This window comes from Bombyx mandarina, chromosome 17 (assembly GCF_030267445.1).
Source record: "Bombyx mandarina strain Sakado chromosome 17, ASM3026744v2".
NCBI lineage: Eukaryota > Metazoa > Arthropoda > Insecta > Lepidoptera > Bombycidae > Bombyx > Bombyx mandarina.
The window spans coordinates 7,764,992-7,791,468 of NC_143223.1; the positions used below are offsets into that span (position 1 = coordinate 7,764,992).

General features: G+C 35.6%; 1 protein-coding gene and 1 long non-coding RNA gene across 3 annotated transcripts in view; one reads left to right on the top strand and one right to left on the bottom strand.

Annotated features, from left to right (window-relative positions):
• Positions 1 to 26,477, bottom strand: part of Kif19A (Kinesin family member 19A) — a 46,248-nt gene that overhangs the window by 16,869 nt on the left and 2,902 nt on the right. The window contains exons 3-9 of one of the 2 annotated variants that reach the window (XM_028188036.2): positions 25,743 to 25,853; positions 24,747 to 24,932; positions 5,661 to 5,902; positions 3,873 to 4,046; positions 2,508 to 2,673; positions 1,765 to 1,880; positions 666 to 941 (exon numbers count right to left, since the gene is read on the bottom strand). In XM_028188036.2, the coding sequence (XP_028043837.2) occupies positions 666 to 941; positions 1,765 to 1,880; positions 2,508 to 2,673; positions 3,873 to 4,046; positions 5,661 to 5,902; positions 24,747 to 24,932; positions 25,743 to 25,853 (1,271 nt within the window). Of the gene's footprint in view, positions 1 to 665; positions 954 to 1,764; positions 1,881 to 2,507; positions 2,674 to 3,872; positions 4,047 to 5,660; positions 5,903 to 24,746; positions 24,933 to 25,742; positions 25,854 to 26,477 lie in introns of both variants that reach the window. The other variant, XM_028188035.2, reaches the window with a different exon arrangement.
• LOC149501128 (uncharacterized) lies at positions 23,593 to 25,756 on the top strand. The gene is made up of 3 exons (XR_016324539.1): positions 23,593 to 23,742; positions 24,298 to 25,233; positions 25,397 to 25,756. It is a non-coding gene; the product is annotated as an uncharacterized LOC149501128 (long non-coding RNA).

A 26,477-nucleotide genomic window follows, 5' to 3' on the forward strand; every position in this document is an offset into this window, starting at 1 on the left:
CGCTTCGGAAACATTAATTTTATTATTGATAGCTGAGTCCCGCGGGACCTCATACAACGCGAGTCCTACTAGAACGTGGGACCTCATACAACACGAGACCTCATACAACGCGAGACCTACTACAACGCGAGATCTCATACAACGCGAGACCTACTACAACGAGGGACCTCATACAACGCGAGACCTCATACAACGCGAGACCTCATACAACGCAAGACATCATACAACGCGGGACCTCATACAACGCGAGACCTCATACAACGCGAGACCTCATACAACGCGAGACCTCATACAACGCGAGACCTCATACAACGCGAGACCTACTACAACGCGGGGCCTCATACAACGCGAGACCTCATACAACGCGAGAACTACTACAACTCGGGTCCTCATACAACGCGAGACCTCATACAACGCGAGACCTCATACAACGCGAGACCTCATACAACGCGGGACCTCATACAACGCGAGACCTACTACAACGCGGGACCTCATACAACGCGAGACCTCACACAACGCGAGATCTCGTACAACGTAAAAAAATGTAAAAAATGTAGTCATAATGTAGTCACTTAATATTTGTATTGATGATCACATTGTTGGTGCAACTTAATAAATAAATAAATTAATATAGATATAAAATATAGGAACAAAAAAGGACCCACCTGTAGCTCTGCTGCGTGCTGAGACGCGAACCGGGGATGGTGACGGGCTTGTACAGTCTGTTGAAGCGAGCCTCCCAATGCGAAATGGCCGCGTGCTGCCGCTCGGCGTCTAGCGCAAGCCCCAGCAGGTGACTATCCAGTTCCATAAGACGTCGTCTCAACCTCATCTGCTGTTTGAATGTAGACACGATAGCTTCACGCAGTGACTTTAAATGCGCTGCGCTTTCGGCCGACTCCTCGTGGACCTCCTCGTCGTTCGGATAATCTTCCCTAGGTCTGTCCGAAAAACTAATTACACATATATTTTGATTAATCTTAATAAATGAGTAAAGCAATTTTGTTTTTGACGAAGGAAATTCAAAATTATAATTTTTGTTTTTCGACAGTCACGTGTTTATTTTTATATCTCCTTATACCTATTGTATTATTTTTATTTTATTCTGAAAAATGAACAGCTATGTTATGTCATTTCTATATTTAGGCAAATAAGAATTTATTATTGATCTGTATATGGTTTTTAAAACTCAAATCGTTCAGAAATCTTGTCTCAGATATATCAATTTTTGCAACCAGTTTTATGGAGAGGACATTCGTTAAATAATATAAAAGACTTCATATCTCAGAGGTGGATGGCGGTGTTCGCACAGCGATCTTTGTGGGATCTAGTAACCACTTCACACGGCTAAAATATAAATAAATAAAAACCAATTAGTCAGTTCCATAGCCCGGCCAATACAATTAAATTGCCTAAAGGTTCATGCATATTACCGAAAATAGCCAATTATATTCTGCATGAGCAAGATGTCTGTTACACATTTTTTGATGTCTGTGTGCTACTATATAGACGTTTTTGATTCCTAACCTACCTACTTAATGCTGTGTGAAACCTGATGATTGACCTGTGATGTTTTTCCCCAATAAAGTAGTTAAATATTATTATAAGTACTTTTTGTAATTGATTACATATAAAGTAAAGACAAAGATTGGATAAAGTTCTAAGAGTTTTGTATCCTACCGCTTCGTTCCGGAATTAAACAATAATTACTCTGTTTTATTATATACACATGTATACACAAATCTCGGGCAATTGTCGACGTACCTGGAGCGATCATCTTTCATTTTCATCTTTAACCGAGATATCTCTTCGCGCAGTTCATTTATTACCGTTCGGTACTGAGACATTTGCATCGGCGTTTCGATTAACTCTCTTTCCACCTATTAAAATCATTGGATATTATATTTATATAAATATTATTATTGCATGAACGCTTTTAAGTGTGATTGTGTACTGGATTTCCTTCTTTAAATTTTGAACGAATATATTTAATTTAACTGAAAAAGACGTACCTACATGCGAATATTGAGCTCGTAATAACCAAACAACATTTTGTTAAATTTGATAATTTTAGAAAAACTAAAATCAATCCATATATTATCACTGGCGTACTTTGTGTGCTAAATCACAATTAGATATATCCCCAATATTAATAAAAGTATAAACTGAAATTTTCACGTCTGCTGTTTTTTTTCCTACCTATTCTAGTAACCTCGAGGGTTTATTCTAGATTCTCCGAACTAGTGGGTGAGCTCACGGGGCTCAAACACTGGCCCTAGCAAGAGCAGTGCTTTGCAGAATCTACCACCGGATTGAAAACTCGACCCACTGAGAAGATCCGGCGAGAAACTAAGTAGGCTGTGTCTATGGGTTAATTTACTCGTCGAGCCTTTCGTCGCAAGCAATGGGTTCGGCGAGGACGGTGACCGGTGTTTGAGGTATCTAAATGCACCGTTAATGGATCGGGAACGTGTGCTGATGATGATAATTTATAATATTGTAGTTACCCGGTTAGTTATAGTAGAGGCTCGTTGCGCGTAATGTAGCGTAGAGCGCGTCGTATCGCGATGGGAGGTGCCAGGAGCCACGTGCGCGACCATGGCGGTACGACACCGCCCGCCCAGCACCTCGCGCAGCAGACGAGTCAACTTAGAGTCCCGGTAATTAACGTATCTGTCGTGAACATTGAATGAAGTTTGACAAACCAAACCAAACAAACCCATTGCTCGGTACAATACAGGGCATGTTTTCTCCGAAAACAAAGGTGTTTTATTTTCTAACACGATAACACTGTAGACGAAATAAAATTTACGGAAATTACGAAAATAAAAATTTTACTTATGTTTTTTGTTAAGTTGTAATTGTTGTAATTACAATAAATAAAAAACAAATGACTTTCAAAAGAGATATTTACACAAGTTCCGAAGAATAACATTCGGACCGTCGGTCTACCCAGCATTTCCATCCGCTTGTTGGAAGATCTTCCCTTTGTCGCTACCCCAAAAGTTCTATAGGATCGGACTTAAAGCGAAAGACGAGCATAATTACTTACGTTTGATAAAAAAAGAAAACCAAGTTTTATTACCGTAAATAAAGTTTTGTCTGTTTTCTATTTGACAGTGATGCAAGCACCCCTATGCCAAATATCTAATTCAAACAGTCAGTGGTAATATACATATTATGTCAAAAGCTTTAACAAATCCACCAACGAGATAATCAAATGGTATCGCACGCTGTGTATGTATAATTTAAGTAGATATTAGTGGTAACTTATAATGTTTTATTGCTTAACCGACATTATTTTGGTACTTGACATAATCTGTAATAGCGTCATAGATTATACACTAATATATAAATAGCATTGTCGTAATCACAGTATTTAGACAAAGCGCGTTTCCGTTAATATTACTTGTTTTGTTAGCTATTGAACCATGTAGTACATTAAAAGTAGTGTGTTTGAAGTCAGTAGCCCTGTAGGTGAGACACCCACCACGGTGTATTCGTCAGGGAGGGTACAAACCGGGTACAATTTAAACCAATCTGTAACTACCACTCTTTCACAAACGATTTCCATAGTGAAGGTAAAACATAGAATCACAATCACATAGAATATACAAATTTACACAGATGCAGTAGGAGTGATTAACTAAAGATGTAACTACTTAACTGCCACCTACACCACTGAACTACCTAATTGCTTATTTTTGCTGCGAACAAAAACATACTAAGCCAACCAAAAATGCACATTTTTTTATTTTTTTATTGCCTTTGTAAATCGTAATACGTCGATCGTAAATAATATTAGCCTGTTACTTCCTGTAAAAGAAATTATCATCTTTATTAGGCGTTACGAGTGATATCATATTAGGTACCTTGCGCCACCGGATAGTGCCATAATACAGTTTGCAAGAGCAAGCAGAGAGCGGTTAATGTGCGCTCCCTCCAGCCTTCGTGCTCGAAGACCTGCCTTCTCTGAACCGGCCAGGTCAATGAGGAACAACCGGCCGCGTTGCACACACGCACCTAATTGTTTGCTGACTGTAACGCTGAAAACAAAACATATAATTTTTTCATTGGTTTTCATTGGTTTTCACGAGCCGTGGACATAATTAAAACTTCATTTACGGTTCAAACTCATGTTCTTTTATCGTCATTACATTATTTCCGACGTTTCCAATACTTTACAGTTTTTATGGTGCCGGATGAATAACTTTGTATTTGCCGACATATTAATATTGTGTTTACTCGTCTATTTTTTTTCTATAAAAATATATATTTATTAGGCTTTTACTTTTTGTTTCACACATAATTATGTATAAATACGATTAATCTACAGTACAGTATACTACTATAAAGTCGTAAATAAAAAAGATTTAATGTAAGATGTAATCATCAAAAACAGAAAAGTTTGAAGTACACAAATCATTATTAAATCGTAACATGGAGACCATGTATTTACCATACGACACGATAATTAACAGATTATACCTCTATCAGCTCTAATTATAATCGAATCACAAACCCATTATCAAATCGACTACTATAGAAATTACTGTCGTCGATATATCTATATATGATATGCGTAAAAATTCTCAGACACAGCCCACTGAGTTTCTCGCCGGATCTTCTCAGTGGGTCGCATTTCCAATTCGGTGGTAGATTCTGCGAAGCACGGCTCTTGCTAGGGTTCGTGTTAGCAACGTCATCAGGTTTGAGCCCCGTGAGCTCACCTACTAGCCACGGTTACGCTGAAATAGCCTCTCAAGGCTATCATCAGCTTAGGTAGGAAAAAAAAAAACGTAAAAATGAAGTTTCAAGATTACTTCTGTTTTATACATCATTATTATAGTTGAACTTAAATCATCTTAACTGACAATGAATAACTGAAATGTGAAATATGTAGTGTAAGCCAAGAAAAACAGCACCCTATCTCTTGGTGTCGTAAAGGCGATTATGAAAGTCATCGGAAAATGGGCAGCAGCGTTCTATGTGTATTACACTGGCCTTTACTGGTGGTATGGAATATTGTGAGCCTGTACGGATAGCATTATCCGGAAAATTCCGCCATACTCATGCATTCCATTTTGAAGGGTAGTACAGCCTTTATACAATACCTATAATTAAAAACTCGACCTCATGTCTCAAAGCAAGTTGTGACCTATCTGAGCTCCGGTACAAATTTTGCACCGAGTGGACCGTGAACTCGTTCACTGATATATATACATTTTAAAGTCACAGTTTGGTACCATTTTGCTTAATTTAAGCAGGGCAGGGGCTTTCCCTCCGTCTTCAACTGACTAACTCCTATTAGATATTGAACACTATTTGTACAGCGTCTTGTAAGGTTACACGGGTAGGTAGTACGGTATATTTTGCGGCTCATAGGATAGAATTACCGTTAACAGTGCAACTGAGACTTCTTTGTAAAAAATCTTCTGTGAGCTTATTGCGAGTTTTTTAGCTTTCTCGGTAGCGTAAAAGTTAGCTCGTATTTGTATGGAATGGGATCGTTTGCCTACGTTTGCCGCTAGGCGCGATGTTCTAACTGCATACAAAATTGGGCTAACTTTTACGGTATCGAGAACGTTAAAAAACTCGCACTAAGTACACTGTTGTCTGTGGCTTTTTTTTTAATTATCTTTTCGGCTATGGTACACTACCTTAGCAAAGCGTGTCCTCTTGATGAATGTTGGTTGGCATGGGTGGGCTCTGCGGTGCGAGCCCTGTCACCTCGGGCTAGCAGTTCAGCAACGTGTCCGGCACTATTAGCTCGTAGCTCGCTCAACCCTGTCACCACGGGCGCTCCACTACCACCCTCGTCCCGAAGCTCTAGCGGTCCGGCCGTAGGATTCAATAGATCTCGTATATTCTCGTTGTAAATTTCTATATATGACATTTTAACCTGTGAAATGATTTTTTTATAGTTAACTGGCTGTACCCGTCCGCTTCGCTGGGCATTTAAAATTAACATTATTATTTCTCACCCCCACAAAGATTCTCATCATTAACGCCCCCGCAACTGGTGTAGGGAGTCCAACACTCATATAAATATTAGCCTATCCATTAAGAACATGTATTTTCTACATGGATACCAAGTTTCAAGTCAATCGGATGCATGATTCAGTAGTTATAACGGAACATCCGTAAAAACCATTGTAGATTTACATATTAGTAGAGATAATGTTTATGTTGTGGCTGTGTGATTATTTATCTCTTTTAAGTTTTTAATAGTCAATTAAGAGTTGAGATTGAGATTTGCAACAATATTTTTTTTTTTCAATATTTTCAAAGTTTTACTGTCCATGATAATTACTCTGTTTCCACCTGTCTTTTAAGGGTGTTAATTTTATTTGATAACAAATAAAAAATAATATTAAGAGCAACATCTCACCACATAATAACAACGTGAATAATGTCCTTGATGTTGCATGTAAAAGATGTTATTGTTGATAAACTTTAGTACGAGTTATGACGCATACTGGGTACGTGTAGACATGCTAGGCAACAATGGCGGGCAGTGCTGTAAATACTATAATAAGTATAATAACAGTCGCGTAGGATATTGATCGCCTATTTATTTAATAATAATGAACTGTGAAAAGTTCTTAAGATATTCCTAGTTTTTGTTACAAAAGATACAATTGAATTTATTTCACATTAATGACTTAATTGGTGAGCCATTATTTGCCTGGAATTGGTTAAAACTCAAATTACCACCATTATAATCACTATTATATTTCGACCAACGATTTTAGGAAAAATAACCCAAGTATGAAACTGGAACTAGTTTATTAAAAAACTGCAAAACACTAAGGATGAATACGGTCTGGCACTGGATGAGTCAGAACTCATCCGAGATAGACTGGAGGTAAAGTGATACGTTTCGCGTGAGGCACATCAATAACACTCATAACATTCATCACACTGTCTCCCCGAAGCTGAACCGGCAGGCAGCTACGGCACTACGACCGCCGCTCTCAACTGGCGTCAGCTCAAAACCCAGGGATACTCCGAATATGGTAGCAAAGATGGCAGACCTAACAAATTCCACCAGTATACACACATACGTAAATTGTGCAGTACTAATTTCCAGGTGGCATTTAGGTACATTTGGGTATTTGGTTTTTTTTTTACTGCCCTTATAGAGAGAGGAGCATATGGCCCACCTGATGGTTAGTGGTTACCGTCGCCCATGGACTTCAGTAACGCTAAGAGCAGAGCCAAGCCGCTGCCTACTGAAACTTACTTTGGATACTTACTTTTTAAAAAAGTGTAAATATACAAAGGTCTTTATTAAACTGATCATAATTCGATAATCCTAAAACTACGCTGCGGTAAGTGTGATGTCAAACACGCCGACTGCAATCCATTATCAGATTTGGCAGGGTAAACGGGGCGAGGTCACAGATTATAATTAAACGAAAACCCTGTGTTAGAAAATTATTTTGTACGAAGCAATCATTCGCTTCTCTCTTAATATAATAACTCAGGTGCTTAGGATGGAATAACCAAGGAAAATTAAATTTTATGTTAATAACAATCGTTGTGGTATAAAGAATTAGACGTAAAGTGTATCACAAGATGCAACTATCCTCGTGTTCGAATTCTGTAAACAGGTACCAATTTTTCTAAGGAAATAATAATATACTTAACGCGTGTTTTAAGTCTGCAAGGTAATATAGAAATAATAGTAGATCCCGCCTAAGTCTACCTCGAAGCAGACATGCATTTCGATGTGAAGGGTGAGACACCCGTATAAAATGAAACTGAAGCTTTAACCTCCTGTATCAACCTTGCAGCATTCAATCTATGTGGTCTATGGGCTCCAGTACTACTGAACAACAATCTAGGTAATAAAAAAAGGGTGCGTGTACTTATGTACGTGCGTAAGAAGTTATACTTTATTTTTATTTTAATTTTTTTATTTATTTCAATTTTAATCAATTTGAAAAAAAATCGATTAAACAGCATCCTCAAACACGCATATTGGACATCCCTTTTCTTGACATCGTATAAATTCGGTAATTCTCGGTACGGTTCGGAAAGTTCACCTGCGGCTATATTCAAACTCGCCAAGTTACGTCGGTCGTATTGTAATGAGCGATTTAGTGGGCAACTTCATTTTTGTTAATTTTGTGTCAAGGTGCGCGCGCAACGTAAAATTTCACTCTCATAAATTTTTCATAACGCGCCTAAAGAAGTATAACTTCAAAAAATTATTTACAATTTTACGATGAGAATGCTCCTACTAAACAATGATATGCGTGTTTTACGGCGTTTATTTTTTTAAGCTTTCGTGTAGCTTACCTTATGAAAAGTATAGGTACGTCAATTCGTTAATTCATCAGTAAAAAAGGCGATATCCACATAGATTTTTAAGGGCGTAGTGGTTGCTAGGTAGCGACAAGGTCATTAGCTTGTTTGATCAGGTAATGTCCTTACAATGCCCTTGCAGTTTCGAAAAACGAAGACATGCAGTCCTGATGTTTATCATTATATTTTGGTGTTGGACTCAAATTTGGTGGTCAAAACTGGTGGTAGGACCTCTTGTGAGTCCGCGCGGATAGGTACCACCACCCTGCCTATTTCTGCCGTGAAGCAGTAATGCGTTTCGGTTTGAAGGGTGGGACAGCCGTTATAACTATACTGAGACCTTTAGAACTTATATCTCAAGGTGGGTGGCGCATTAACGTTGTAGATGTCTATGGGCTCCAGTAACTACTTAACACCAGGTGGGCTGTAAGCTCGTCCACCCATCTAAGCAATAAAAAAAAATTATAATTAAAGCATTGGCTTTCAACCTTCAAACACCGTTTGCATGAGTTTCGCTGCTATCTTTAAAAACAAAGTTCATCTTAGTCGGATAACCACAACCATGTCTATTGTTCTCTTTGCAAGGCCATTACACTCAGAGTATCTATAGTTTCCACTGCGTCTTACAGAACCTACAAGTTCGTTATCAGCAGTGCTAGTTTTACTAAGAAACTTTAAGATGCGTCCTCCTGGCACAATACGTGAGACGCAATGCTGCGCCGGCCTGTTCTTGTTTAAGATTTCAAGATAACTAAATATAAAATTTTCTTACTTCTCTTTTTTGGGAAACTTAGTATGGAAAATGGAATACTTAAAAAAATCTTAAATCCTAAAATTGTAAATCCCTCGATAGGCAAACGAATTTTGTATTTATATATTTAGTGAATACGCTGCGGTAGAAACAGGCATGATGGTGCGCTTTCGCTAATCACGTGTGCTTGCTTATAAAAGACTCTGTTTTGTGGAGCTATAGGCGATTATTTGCTAATAATTTAGAAACGACGAATGATTGATAACAATTCCAATATTTTCGGTGACCAGAGGCATTCATATCCATTATCCATACCGGCCATTTACGATAATAATACGTTTCCACCGTAGTTTACACGTCCAAATGGTAAATAAACTGACAGTTCAATAGCACAGCATACATTTCATAAATGTGACTTATAATTTCTCTAGCTTGAGTTTTAATATTAGTTTATTATTTAGTTTATTATTATATTATTATTTAATATGAAATTGCTGATTTGTACTAAAGAATTGAAATTCGTTTTTTTTTTTTTTTCCATATTTATTCAATCAATATATCTACCATTATTATTTATACATTGCTGCGATCTAATAGGAAGGTCATTTATGCCTTTGCGATAGAACTCTGGTGATCTAGTTTCTACAAGCTGTGTGAAAGCATTTTGTACTGCCTCCCGGGAAGAAAACTTTTTATCACGTAGAAAATTGTCCAAATCACGAAAAAAATGGTAGTCCGTTGGAGCAAGGTCTGGCGAATACGGAGGGTGACGAATGGTTTTTAATTGCAATTCCTGTAGAGTTAAAACGGGTTCTCGTGCTGTATGAGGTCTCGCGTTAATATGGAGTAATAAAAGTGAAGATCGATTCATGAGTTGGGACTGTTTCACTGCAAGTTTTGCTATCATTGTTCGGAGTTCGGCACGGTAGACATCTGCCATTATTGCTTGAGCAGATCGGAGTAAGCTATAGTGAATAACACCATGCTGATTCCACCAAACTGTTACCATTACCTTTTTATTGATAAGCTTAGCTTTAGGACACTGTTGCGGCGTTTGACCTGTGTGCTTAGTGCGAGTTTTGTAACGCTCTCGATAGCGAGCCAGTTTGCTCAAATTTGTATGCAATTGGAACAGCGCCCCTAGCGGCAAACGTACCCGGTGTTATTTTGTGAGTGCGAGTTCATATTAACGTTGTGATCTCGTAACCGAGTAATTTTACCGAAATTAGTACCACGAATGACATTTGTGCGAGTGCGTGTTACAAATTAGTGGGTTTTAACGTTTCGATCGAGTATTTCTTTAGTAGTTCTATTTTTCCAACTAGACAGGCAAAAGTATCATGCCATAAAGCCTAATCTTTTTTTATGAAAAATGATAATATGGAGTGAAATGGATTTGATTAATTTGAAGCATTAATCAATTGGCATGGAATGAAATGAAATGAGATCAGATAATATGGGATAAAATATAATCTCAGTAAAATGCTGATTATTTACTGAGATTTTTTTCAGTGGACTTTTTCGAAGACTTCGCGAAGCTACGTCCAGCGGTTTTGTTTAATTTTTTTACATTTTTGCACTTTCACAGATACTAAACAGTTATTAAACCAACGTTATTTTTTTATTGCATAGATGGGTAGACGAGCTCTCGGCCTACCTAATCTTAAGTGGTTACCGGAGCCCATAGACATCTACAACGCAAATGCCACCTCCCACCTTGAGATACTAGTTCTAAGGTCTCAGTATAGTTACAACGGTTGTCCCACCCTTCAAACCGAAACGCATTACTGCTTCACGGCAAAAATAGGCAGGGTGGTGATACCTACCCGTGCAGAATCACAAGACTTCCTACCACCAGTAATTACGCAAATTAATTTTGCGGGTTTGATTATTATTACATGATGCTATTCCTTTACAGTGAAAGCCAATCGTAAACATTTGGTAAGTACGTATTTTATTAGAAAAATTGATACCCGCCGGCGGCATTAGAACACCGGTGCATCGCAAGATACGAATACACCGCACCGGACGCCTTAACCTTTAGGCCAAGACGATCTCAAAATTACACCTATACCCGAAGAAATATTAAGTACACATTAACTAAGAAACATTAAATAGGCAAAATAAAACAATTCACACAATTTAGCTCCTCGCGGTCCCTCCAAAATGTCTTTTCATCTTTTTTTCCTAGTTGTTCAATTGTAAATGAATAAATCAAAATCAAATCGAGTTAACGTTCTATACGGTGAAAAATGAAGAATTGTGAGTGTGAGTTGAGATATGCTACTCGATTCGCAGGACGTTTATTCACCGAGAGCAGCAATAATATTATTTCTCGTATATTGGTAGCACGTGGTGTTTTGGCTTTAGACCGTCTAAATGAAATACAACGCATTTTAACAGTATTTTAATGGGAACCGACTACTTTGAAAATTATTCGGGTAATGTCACGTGTTCAATACTATTTTGTACCTTTAGAATGAAAGTGGCTCAACCCAAAATTATTATTTTCTGGTAAACTTCAATATTGTAATATTTTATGTAATGTTTATTATTATCTACTAATGGTAGTCCAGTGGTCGAAATTAGACCATCATTTATTTAAATTTTAAGTTTGAACATTATTATACTTCTATTATCACCTTTCTATTATCATCATTTCTATAATAATCATTGCTCTATGTCAAGGCTACATTATAGAAAAATAATATTAAAGACAAAAAATATCAATATATTCTCAATTTGACCACAGATTGATAAATCAATAAAGAAAAAAGTATAAATGCATGTGTGTGTGTGTGTGTCAAATACATGGTAATGTGTGTAAGGTTTTTTTATTGATTTAGTTTATTTTTTATTGTTTATGCATAATTAAAAAAAAATTATTAGCAATCTGCACTACTTCTCTATATTCTCTATAAGTTGGGAAATTTCATACTTCTCCGTCCGCGCAATTTTCGTAAAAAGGGGTACAACATTTTTGCTTCACGTATTACTTAAAATGTAGGTTCTCAATAATAATTCATAAGTGTTTTGAAATACAAAACTAATCTTACATTTTTTAGTTATACCACTTCCATTCTAAGGGTGCTATTTCGTAAGCAAACTCTGCCGTAATGGCGTAACCTTTAAAATACACGAAAACTGCCCAGCATAAACATATTTTTTAGTAACTTTTAGAAGTATTAGAATTAGAAGTTTATTATAGAATTTATTTTATTGTAATTACATATTTAGACATACTTAACATAATTAATCTTGGAATAGTTAATTATTTCAGCTTTTTTTTAATTAAAGAAATTTTGTTTTATGTAGGTTTAATGATTTACCCGTTGAACATTTATAAAATGATTGTATTTACGATAATAGTGTTGATGATCTTCATTAGGAGGCCCAAATATACTAAAATTATTACGAGCATCCTTATTTATAAATGTGTAAAAAAGCAAAATTATTATTACATTGTTCAAATTTCTATATAATTTATAAATATATATCTGTATGTATGTATGTGTAAATATGTAAATGTATGTGTGTGTGTGTGTGTGTGTGTGTGTGTGTGTGTGTGTGTGTGTGTGTGTGTGTGTATGTGTGTGTTTATATATTTCAATAGCTAGGTTTTTTTTTATACACAGTGTGTAATTCATTTCGAAATTATTCTTGTCCATCTAATGGTTGTCTGGAAGAGATCACTCTTAGCGATAAGACCAAGAATTGTACTCTTTTTTTTTTTGTTAATATTGTTTCGCAATATTTATTCATTTTGTGTACAATAAAGAATACTCTATCTCACTCTCTCTCTCTCAGCAAGCAACTCTAAAAAAAAGCAATGGTTTAATAAGTATTAAATGAGAAAGCAAAGAATTTATATATATATATATGTCGGCGCAAATATGACTATTTACCTACTGATCATCAACTAATTACTCTGTGATAAGAAATTGATGTTAAACAGTCCCTTTTATTGTAATTTCAATACTTTAAAATCTTGTAAACACGCTCACGTGTTTAATACTTGTAAACACGCTGACGTGTACTAAGTCCTATAAATACGGCCGTGCTGTCTAGCGTTTATTCCACTTCGATAAAGCGGCACGACACGAGAACCCTCTCATCGTGGCCGCCGGTAACTACATTCCCGATCCTGCGGACAGAATGGAAAGCAGTCGACGTCGCCCAAAACACGTTATCTCGGATCCTCCCGATCCACTAACGGTGCTTTTAGGTACTTCAAGCACCGGTCACCGTTCTCGTCGAACCCGTCGCTTGCGACGAAGGGCTCGACGAGTAAATTAACTCTCAGACACAGCCCACTGAGTTTCTCGCCGGATCTTCTCAGTGGGTCGCGTTTCCGATCCGGTGGTAGATTCTGCGAAGCACGACTCTTGCTAGGGTTCGTGTTAGCAACATCGTCAGGTTTGAGCCCCGTGAGCTCACCTACTAAAGTTAGGGTTACGCTGATATAGCCTCTCAAGGCTCTCAGCTTAGGTAGGAAAAAAAAAAAAAAAAAAAAAAAAAAAAAGCGTTTATTCATTCGTGTCCGAGCCGTAGTACAGTTCGGATCTCTCTGTAACGTTGTTATGCTTCTCGTGCAATATACGCAGTTCTCGTGAAGTTTTGTTTTGGAAGCCCAAACATGAGTCATCATCGAGAACTTAATGACCGTGACGTCAACAATGCTGACGTCACACTTTTTAAAAACATTCCTTCAGCGTTTCTCCTCCGTCATATATATATATTTACAACTAGCTAGACGTCTATAAAATTTTCTAACCGAAAAAATATATGTGTATAAACCATTAGAATAGATAAAACCTTAAAAAACAACATTATTATTAAAAACGAAAGAAAAAATCTTGATATTGTATTGGTTTCACGGCAAAATTTTTAGTGACTACTTAACTTGCTTGAAAGTGAAGAAATACTCTCAAAATCCATTAATTTGTAACTCGCACTCGCACATACATTAATCGAGAGGCTCACTTCGGTAAAACTATTCGATACATGAGACAGCAACATAAACAAACCTTCTCTCTCCCACAAAATGAGATTCATAAGCTTACCACTAGGTGGCACTGATACAAACTCACACAAATTAAACATAAAATTAACATCGACTGAGTAATTAAAAAAAACTCGCACTAAGCACAGGTACATTACCCATTACCCGACTAATTATAACTATCGTTAGGAAGCTTGGCATTTCAATTAAACGCCTTAAAAAAAACCTTGCGTGCTACCAATATAAAAGAAAAAATTATTGCTTCTCAAGATGAATAAACGTCCTGCAAATCGAGTAACTCGCACTCAGAGCTCCGCACGTTTCACCGTGAAGAGCGTCCACTCGATGCGAGTCATTCGATTCGATTTTTGAAACTCGCACTAAGCCTACTGACCATTGTATTTTTCGCTTACGTTTATCGTAAAGAATCCACTTTTCATCACATATCACAATTCGATCCAATATTCCTTCATTTCTGTATCTATTCAACAAGGCAACACAAGTTTCAATACGCTTTTCTTTATGCAGATCAGTCAAATCATGAGGCATCCATTTTTCATATTTTTTTGATTTTATTGATTTGACGCAAATGAGTCAATATTGCTGGTATGGTAACGTTAAACCATGCCGCTAATTCCTGGGTAGTTTGGCTCGGATAGGCTTCCACCATATCTTTCAATTCATTGTTATTCACATTTGTGGGCGGTCTTCCACGTAATTCATTCTTAGAATCAAAATTTCGATCACGAAAGCGTTTAAACCAAAAGCACACGGTGCGTTCATTAGCAGTCCCCTCTCCAAACGTAACATTGATATCGCGAGCTGTTTCTGCAGCGTTAGTTCTGCGTCGGATCTCGTATTAAAACATCACTCGAATTTTCCAATTATCCATCTTGTCTAAGCTGAATAAAAAAAACACCTGAAAGTCGATAATCGAATGTTGCACTTTTTTTAAAAGAAGAACCTCATATGTACCATTTGAAAAAAGGATCACTCAAAAATCTCAAACCATGAAGGTTCTATGTCAATTCGAAGTACCTATAAACACTACACAATACAATAAAACGGCCATTTCATACTTTAACCCTTATTATTACCACCATATAATTTTACTGTAATATATTTACTCAAAGGTACTTATTTATCACATGAGACTTTTTAGTAACATGAAGTTACAAAGCTAAAACGAGAACAGGTCTGGTGATACAACTATGCCGGTGTTCGAATCCCGAAGGCATACCTATACTAGATTGCCTGAGGAAATAAGTACTTAACAAGCCTTCGTATAATGCATCCAAAGTGATGCAATAGTACCGTGTTATAAAAATCAAGCGTTCAAAAAAGCATAAAGTATATTACCGTGCGAATTATACTTACTTGGGTTATGTTAAACAATTGAAATTCAGACGAAATAGCTCAGGTGGATGGAGACATTCACGTTGAGATGTCTATGGCCCCCGGATATCACTTAACACCGTGAGTCATTCACCTATTTATGCCAAAAAATATACTTTTATGCAAAAACAGGAATAAAAATAACATGAATCGGACTATTGTACTAGAAAATAAAGTGTCAAACACTCTACGATACAGTGACTATAATTACCCCTAATGGCAGGTTCAATTCCAAAGGTTAACACAATGAATGGTTCGTCTCCCGGTAATACCAATGAATATTTGATCGTCGCTTTCTTCTATAGAGCATTCGTGACGTCAGCAGATATGACTCATGCCAAGGTGACTTCAAGCTGTATTCTTCGTAATACTATGGTAACTATTTACAATAGTTCTTTCGTAGCTTAAAAAACAAATAATACTTGGACGACGTAACCAAAAAAAAACGTACGTAGTTTTTTTTGTTTTTTTATTTATTTGATGGGTGAACATTTGATGAGTACGTATTTCATTAGAAAAATTGGTACCCGCCTGCGGGATTCGATAGTTTTGCTAGATTAGCATTAAGCAAATACAGTTTCTATAAAAATCGTGACCGACGAAGTTCATGAAGTAAATCAGCCGGTGCGGTTCAAGTCGGTTTAAATTGCACATGATCAGCAATCAAAATGCAATTTTTTTTATTGCTTAGATAGGTGGATGAGCTCACGGCCCACCTGGTGTTAAGTGGTTACTGGAGCCCATAGACATCTACAACTTAAATGTGCCACCCACCTTGAGATATAAGTTCTAAGGTCTCAGTCTAGTTACAACGACTGCCCCACCCTTCAAACCGAAACGCATTACTGCTTAACGGCGGAAATAGGCACCTGCACAGAACCCTCACTACGTACAGTTTGCCTCGTACGCTATTTTATGATGATCATAAATTAATACGCTAGGACTTTCATACTCTTATTACCAATGAGTGGAAAAGAGAGTTATAAAAAAAAAATATCATAGCTATGTGATAGAATTATGCTAATCTATCTCATCATCAAAATCTTAAGGCAAATTTAGTGTGCCTTTAGTATTATTAACCATATTAGTCAGGCTCGTTCTGATTGTATACGACAAATATTAATATTTAGTTTTGTATTTATTAAAATATTATAAATAGCGGAATAAACGTCTTTCAATAGTTAATACTGTAAATAAGTTTTCAATTTATTTTAATAACTGGTATTTATAAGGTATTTGAACACTTGCTTACATAACGAAAAAAAAACCTTGTGAATAACCGGGCCGCAAGCGCAACATTCCCAAACGGCTAAGCTTTCTACAAGATTGTGCGATCTTAAATTGTACTACAAAAAGGATTTTCTTTGATTTTGAGTCTACACTTAGTAAAATAAGGATGTAAAAGCCTTCTTTGTGTAATTAAGAACAGTTAAATATACCAACCCTATATTACGTGCCTCAACAAATGCAAGATGCATGCAGATGCAAAGCAACACCTAGTATTTCACCTGACTCTATGTATCGAAGGTCGGAATAGGGAGGTATCGGTAATGACCTGGCGAGGTGTTCGAACCTCCACAACCTTCTCGAAACCACAAACACGTAATTGATGAATGTTGTCATTAAAACATGTAGTACCAACATATTATATATACAATATATTGATATATGACCTTGTACCTTATTGATTTTATTCGGAATAGATAAGCATACATACGTTATCTGGACATCCTTCAAAATGTAATTAAGGTGGAAATTTTTGTAGCGTTCGACGCCTGTAGTGAAATACTTAGCATAATTCTTAGTTCCACTTTATTTAGCTATATCTTTTTAACTACATGTCGGTAGTTATGAACGAGGAGTTAAAAAAAAGTATTTGAGAGAGATTGAGAGAGAGAGATAGACAGAGAGAAACTATGGCATTGTTTAGAATTTAATAAAAACACAGCTTCTTGAGATGTCGACTTGCTATTTCAAAGTATACGGTGCTATTAACGCGGTGATGTCTATGGCTTCCCCTCCGATATGAAAATTTAAGTTTAAAAAAAATTTAGCTCTACTGTTCTTTATTTTAAATTATGATTCATTTTTACTCAGCTTTTTTATCAAACGAAAAACCAATCATCTGAGTGCTTAGTGCCAGTTTTTTAACTTCTCGATAGCGTAAAAAATTGTATGGAGTTGGAACAGCTTCCCTTCGTTAGCCGCTAGGGGCGCTGTTCCAACTCTATACAAAGAGTTAACTTTTACGCGATCAAGAAGTTAAAAAACTCGCACTAAACATACTAGTTAGGACTAATAAACCTACGCATTGTGATTATGTGGATAATTTCTTCTTATTTAAAACTGTGACAACCATTAAACAATATTTGAAATCTCTTGTTATTTCGAAGGGGATGCTAGTCAATCATTTTTTTCTGCGACAGCGCTACATTCAGTTGTGTTACTCACTACACCTTCTTTCCAATCTCTCGTTATCCACTAACTATGCCTTACTATGACTTAAATATGGAAACCTCGTTCGTTGCACCAGGTTAAAACAAAAAAAAAACTAAAATTAATACCATCCCTAAGATACGCAATGGCAAATTTTTCCGTTGCTTAAGACCTGAAATTATAGACCAAAAACGTGGTTATATAGATCTACTGAGAGCAATATCTGTGATTTTAATTTATGTATTATACGCACGGTATGCAATAAACGAAGGATTGCCAGAATTTTGTGTACACCAGATAGATACTCGCAATTTTTTTGATCAAATAAATTTTAAGATTTTTATTTTATAGTTCCAATCTCAAGTACGATATTTTAGTCAGGCTGCTATAGAATAATTTTTTTATTCATTTGCCTGTACTCTCAGAGTTTTACAGAGTTATACTTACATACTTATTGTAAGCTCTAAGCTCGAACGGGTTAGAGTGACCATCTTGCCGATTTCTGCCGTAAAGCGGTAATGCGTTTCAGTGTGAAGGGAGGAGCAGCCGTTGTACTGTAAAAGTGAGACTTAGAACTCATGTCTCAAAATGATGGCGGAATTTATGTTGTTGATGTTTGTGGGATCCGGTAAACACTTAACATTAAGTGAGCCGTGAGTTTGTCCACCAATTTAGACATAAAAAATTGTGATTTTAGTATTTATTTGTATTTTTACTTTTGATGCTCATTGTTGACGTCAATGAAATCTATACATATAAATAAAATTGGAGTGTCTGTTTGTAATGTTGAAATAACCACTTTTTACTACATGCATATGAATATATATACGGTACATACACCAAAATAACATTTTTTACATATTTTTTTTTTGTCTGTCTGTCTGTTTGTTTGTTCCTGCTAATCTCTGGAACGGCTGGACCGATTTTGACGGGACTTTCACTGACAGGTAGTTGATGATATAAAGAGTAACTTAGGCTACTTTTTTTGTCTAGCTTCGCCCCGCGGCGTCACCCGCGGTACTACTATAACCGCGAGTAACATCGCGGGACTCAACTATCAATAATAAAATTTAATGTTTCCGAAGCGAAGCGAGGGCGTTTCGCTAGTCTTAAATAAGGCTTATCAATTGTTAGCTTTCATACTTAGAGTTGGTACTTAAAGACTTAAAGGCCGTTTACCCTTCTTTATTACACAATATTTTTATTCGCTCTGTATAATTAGCAACATAGCACCGTCACTTACTATGAAATGTATATAAAGTGAATTGAAAGATGGAAGATTTGAAACATTTACTTCGCATGTTGATCATAGGTTATTATTGAACGACCAATGATTTTTATACAGTATGAAAATAATCAGTTTGAATCTGTCTAACAAACTTTCCTTTATCACTACATAGTATAAAACAAAGTCGCTTTCTCTGTCCCTATACCTCTTGTGAGTCCGCACGGGTAGGTACCACCACCCCGCCTATTTCCGCCGTGAAGCAGTAATGCGTTTCGGTTCGAAGGGTGGGGTAGCCGTTGTAACTATACTGAGACCTTAGACCTTATATCTCGAGGTGGGTGGCGCATTTACGTTGTAGATGTCTATGGGCTCCAGTAACCACTTAACACCAGGTGGGCTGTGAGCTCGTCCATCCATCTAAGCAATAAAAAAAAAAAAAAAAAAAAAAAAAAAATATCCCTATGTATGCTTAAATCTTTAAAACTACGCAACGGATTTTGATGCGGTTTTTTTTAATACATAGAATGATTGAAGAGAAAGGTTTATATGTATAATAACATCCATTAAATAGTGGAGAAATCAATAATAAATTACAGTTTCCGAAGCGAAGCGAGGGCGGGTCGCTAGTTATAAATAAATTCAGTTGTATTTCCGCGTCAAACTGTCCACAGCATGAATAAATTTTCTCCTAACAATCGTATAACGTGCATGATACGAAATTCTCTAATGTTTACTTTTTGTATCACCTAAAAAATATGAAAAAGGCTATTTGGTATTTTGTAAGATGATTTACAGCCAATCTTCAGTATCTACTGGTTTCATTTGTCAACGGGGAAAACGTTTATTGTTTCTGTTGTAGGTACGTATATTTATTTATAGTGCTGTTAGTTTCCCAAATAAAATAAACGCAAGTAATATTTTTAATGTTTTAATATATTCAAGTCTCATCGCCCCGCTAATAGGAACGGAGGTGGCGGACGCTAAGCAGCGGACGCAGCTTATTTTTAATTGTTACTGAAATGTGTCCAAAAACGCCTATACTCGTAGATATAGCAATTTTTATGTTATCATGTAAGTTACTAACACCGTCACCTTTTCATTTTTGGAAACAATTTCCCTACTCTACATAATAAGGTATTCAAAATGCAAATTTGTGTCCTCATACTTTTTTTTTGTCGAAATATTACTCTGCAATCTGCATGAAACAATTCCAACCCTGATAAACACTGCTGGATATGCATAAGGAAATACCTAACCATTTCCGAGCGGTCAAGGTCCTTGAGCCGACATAAGTACGACTAAAGCACTCTGTTTACGTGTCTGCATAAATTATGGAAAACTTTTACTTGCCTTTACAATCAATTAGATATTATAAATTACAACTAAAAGAACGAATGGTCTAGCTTTGTTGTGAGTTTTCACAATTAGTTATTATCTATTGATAACATCCTATACGTAAAGGAAATCTTGAAGCTTAGAAGATTTTATTTTGGCAATTCTGTGGCAATTTTTGGCCACGCTTTTGACTTTATAATGCCTATTTTCTCATCATCCGCCCATAGTAGTAATATGCCCTCTTATTTTTCCGTGGAATATTCCTCCTAATTCCTATGATCATTACTCGATAATAGTACGTGCGGGTTGTGACCCCGACGTTCTCAAGTCAATCCTACAATCTTCTTCTAGTTGCGGTAGGAATTAGGGATTAGGTAATACAGAAATTTATATGAAAGTATTCGGGTATTTATCAGCCATTCACTTGCATTACTATAGCTTCTGTGTAGCTAGAATCAACAGCAACCACACGAAACGAGTGATTGATGAGAGTCAAACTTACAGAGCTAATTTATTTTGAGTTCCGCAACGAAGTTAATTATAAAACCAAAAGAGACGTGGAAAATGAAGAAATAGACTTGCCTCTTTCCAATTTGGGAAACAATAAAATCTGAAATTCTTTTTAGTCTATGCTGATAAAGTAAAAGAAGAAAAATAAAAAAAAAAATCTTCAACTAACATCCTATAGATGAGTATAGTACTACTACGGGGGGATTTTATCATATACTAGGCTCAACCTAGCTGGATACACTATTATTATTAAAACTAGTGGTCCCGCAGTAATCGAAATTCGACTATAATTAATTGAAATTATAAGTTTGAACATTATTAAGGTTCTATTGTTAAAGACTATTATACTTCTATAATCACAGATTTCGTCAAGACTACACTTAGGCAAATAATATTAAACATAAACAATATTAACCTATTCTAAATTTGCTAAAGATTTTAAGCAATAATAAAAGTATGACTTGTGTGTCACATACATGGTAGTGTGTGTAATGTTTTCTTTATTGATTTAATGTATTTTTATACATAATTTAAAAAAAAATATTAGCACTCTGCACTTCTTCTCCATATTCTCTTTAAGCGTGGGAAATTTCATACTCCTCCGTCCGCGGAATTTTCGTAAAAAGGGGTACAAAGTTTTTGCTTCACGTATTAATATATAGATATTATGACCTTGAAAACACAAATGTCATGCTAATAAGTTAATGTACATACGCTCTGTGTTATATAATATATTAATCTTAAATTTATGAGATCAACTTATTGTCATTGTTTGTATCAAATTGACCTTAAGAATCTTTTTTTGATTGTTTCTTTACTGTACTTTGATAATTTTCACTTTACTTTATAAAATTATTACATTTATAACAGAAATCTCTCGTGTTTGTTCACATTTAACCTAGAAATGTTGCCTTGGCGTAATTTATTTGCACCTGCCTGTACCTTTTAAGTGGATTAAGGTTAAACTATCAAATCCCGTTTTCATTTGTGAAGATAAATAGCATTATAAAATTTAACACAAAGTTAGGTACACTAGCATACCGTAGGTAAAATTTATTTAAGTGTTTGTAAAGATAACGTATCGTGGTAAGCGTCTCGAATTATTTTTTCTTTTTATCAATGATTACAATACAGATAAAAAACGAGTAAAAAAATTCAGCCAAATGCAATATCAGTTATTAAATCGTAGTAACAATGCAACTTATTTTCTGTAATAAAATATTTTATGACCAATACGCGCCATTGTATATAAATTTTTTATCAAATTAAAAATAGAGTATGTGCCGTTGTTGCACCCACGTTTTTAATCAATTTGGGGCGCCTGAAAATTAAAATCACAAACAGAATAATTTGTCACCATCGCCTTTGGGATATTTCTCATAACTATGAATTTGTATATCCCTAAATATTTTACACAATATTCAGATTATAAAATACAATAGAGGCTTTGATTCAAAATGCACGTGGCGCAATTCGCGTTCATTTTTTTATAGCCTAAATAGGTGACGAGCTCACATTATGGGAATATACCTGTATATTGTAACAAAAATCTTACAGAGCTAAATATTTTATGTAAACATACACGTTTAAAAGTACAACGAAATGCTTGAAATTATAAAAAAATTACCATGTACCATAAATTATAAAACTTTATCAAATACTAATTTGCTAACATAAATAGATCACCAACCCGCATTGAACTCTTTGCTTTTCAGAGTCAAACATAATAAATAGTGTTTGAATAGTCTACATAAATATTGACAAGAACTTTTATAAAATAATAAACGTATCCTTGCGTCACTGAAGATTACGTGAGACAATGATAAAGCGAACTACAGTGTAAACCGAGTAGGTATGAGTAAACGATTTTTTGTGCAAACACTGGAATCACGACGTGTTGGTAAATTTGCCGTATTGCGCTAGATAACAATAGAACCAATATTAGTGCATTTAGAAACAGTGTCGGTAAACTAAGATACCTTGATTTCACATTAGTTATTTCAATGACTGACTTACTTACTGCACAATGTCTAGAAGTTCCCAACTAAAATATAACGCACGAAACAATTACGTAAGCGAAATGAAAAAGCTATTCTTTTGTATATTTATTATTACAAGCAACAACAACAAAGTAAATAGACAAACAAAAATAAGTTAGACCGCACTATTAGACCTACATTATATTTAAAGAAGCATCGAGTATCAATTGTATTGAAAATTTAACAAAGGCGTGGTTTCAGAACCTGCAACAAAAGATATAGGACGCGAGAAAGCTTCTTTTTAAGTCGATTCTATTCTATACACGTCTACACAGACAAATCAACCTTGAGCTCCATATTAATGACAGCCAAAATTCTACTTATCTGAATTTTCATTATTTAACTTGTTACGCATCTGGACAGTCTACAAATTATTCTGATTGTCCCTCTCCTCTGCCATGCGCAAAAAGTGTAATGAAATTATATCAATTAAAAATGTTTGTAGATTAATTATAGAGTTATGTACATATTATTATATGAAAATCTGGTAAAACATAATTCTACGTTTCAAATTAAACAGGCTAAGACTACGAGGCATTTAAAATTATCAAATGAGTCTTAGATAAACATGAAGTGTCATGAAGACGCGCGTGTGGTACCAATTAATTATGATCGCACTTCAAACATATGTATCTCTGTCACATAAAACGCTTGACTGCAGATCATACGTTGGCTGGGTTACTGAATTTTCTTCGCAAAACTTATCATACTCGCATTGTTTTATAATTATATAGTACGTAATTAATATGTAGTATGTATTAATTGCCTGTGTATATATTGAAAATGGATAAAATATAACTTATGTATGTTACATGGATCATATTGTTAATGAGATTTTTTTTTTATCTCATTTTATTTTGTCTCTCTAGGGAAATTTCAGGATTTCTGATACAATTGAGACTTCTCATGTGTCAAGATGGCGGAATTTACGTTGCTTTATTTATTGATTACTATAACACCCACTTCGATAAAGCGGCACGACACGAGAACCCTCTCATCGTGGCGGCCGATAACTACATTCCCGATCCTGCGGAAAGAATGGAAAGCAGTCGACGTCGCCCCAAACGATCCGCTGGTAGATTCTGCGAAGCACGGCTCTTACTAGGGTTCGTGTTAGCAACGTCGTCAGGTTTGAGCCCCGTAAGCTCACCTACTAGTTAAGGTTCCGCTGAAATAGCCTCTCAAGGCTATCACCTTAGGTAGGAAAAAAAAGAACTATAACAGCAGGTGGGCCAAACAAACATAATACGTTATATGTTGTGACAGTAAACATAAAATAACATTTCAGGATTTTTGTAGTATACAAATGAGGGAACGAACATAGTCCAAATGAAAGTGTTCCGTGAAGGTCACGACCCTCAGCACTGGAGTACGCGAAGCAAGGAGGATAGTATGCGTATGTAATGTAAAACATAATTAAATTAATCTCTTTGCAATAATGCGGAAGAAAACTGCCTCGTTATTGCGTCGAGTCAGAAACAGTGGCAACAGTCTTCTGAAAATCATATCGAGCAAGATCGAGGGACTGCTGATTAAAAGCCTTTGCAGCAGGAATTTGGAAGAAAAAAAATGTAATGATATAAAATGTATGTAATGATATTTATGTGTTAGATTTTTTTAAGTTACTAACATAGATTATAAGTAATTCTTACTAACAAAATGTTATGGTTTTAAAAAGAAAAACTGAAGTAAAGTATAAATAAATAAAAATAATAAAATTAGAGAATAGTAACATACCTCAAACGAATTAGGATCTTCGCTTTCCGCGATACTAGTGAAGAGGTGGTTCAGGGCGCGGGTCATAAGGCCTGTCATCGTGTGCGTTTTCCCCGCACCGGTGGCACCGTAGGCAAATACCGCTCCAGCGAAGCCACGAAGTGTATCGCTCACCAAAGAAGCACAAACTGCATCGTAAACTTCCTCCTAAGCACATTTTATATTGTTTTTACTTTTTAATTAAATATGTCTAAAAACATATTCCGGTAAAACAGTCAACAGCACCTCAATATTTCCTACATGAATTGTTCACAGATTGTTGAATGTAACTACTTAATATAAAATCAAAAAATTTTGAAAAATGTAATTAGTTTTTTTTTTTTTCAAGATAATGCAAAAGTGTATTCAACACCTTTTTTTAATGCTGAGAATCCATTTCCGGATGGATATCCGGTCTAGGGTGTAACAGACCGAACCAGAGAAGAAGAGGGAGTGGAGGAAGAATGAGGTAGTGTATTCAACACCTACCTACAGGCAAGTGTGGGAAAATTGAATTCATTTGACTACGATAAAAATGTATTCTTATTGATACTTCGGAAAATATTTGGAGCATTGTACCATTATCATTCGATAGGTGGCGCTCAGTTCATCACAAAACTATTTTGTTTTAGGTATTTGGCGATAGTGAATCACAGAAAATTATACCGGATTTTACTCTTATTGTTTATTTAAAAACACTAAACAAGTATTAATATTACATTTTGACAAAAGGTATAGATTTGAAGTCGGAGACCTAGTTTGCGATTCAGGTTTGACTAAACTAGTTTAGTAGTCGGTTTTCATACTCGTTATTATCGGTTTACCTTGAAGTACCCATGCAACGAAAGGAAGGTCAAAGTTTCTACTGTAACTTTTAAAATTCTACTATAGAAACTAAAATTACGAGTATCAACATCTGGGTATATTTAAACCAAAAACATTTAAAATAAACAACGCAATACCGTCGTGACTTCTTACCTGCGTACTTTCTTCCCCGAATACTCGATCGTAAACATAATGCTTTTCATTAAGACGACGTTGCCGTAGAACATCCCGCCTGTTGTCAGACTCATCCTCCAAAACTAGCATCTAACAGACATTTTTATTAGTTCGAATTTGAGCATTTGTAGATACAACAGAAGCATTCGTTAGACGAACCCGGAACTGATATAAAGACGACCCAACTACGAACAAATTCGTATTTCAAAAACAAGAAACAGACGAAAAATATGTTTATTTCAAAATTATGTTTAAAAAACCATTTTCCAATTTCCCGCTAAAGCGATTGTAGCTTCAGTCGTTTGTTATTTATGACGTCATCATTACGTAATAAATATTTTTAATTACACAGTAAATGGCACCACGTGAAAATCAGATTTTTTCAATTTGGAAATATTTTTATAAGGTACCTATTCCAATAAAATCAAATTATTTTTCTTCCATTGTAATAAATGAAAAAATTTATAAGATGTTGTTATTAATTTTTACTACATACCATTCTCATGGTAAATATACTTCTCTAACCCCAATCTAGCTTTGTATTGTCCCTATCTTTCATCAAAACATCAAAACACATTTCTGAGAAATATTAAAGAAATCCTTTTCTATTCTAGAACCATTTTAAGTGTACGCAGTAATATTAGCTACACAACTAACCTTCCAGATAGTATCAAAATCTCTCAAGTTGAGCCCCGTGAGCTCGCCTACTAGTCC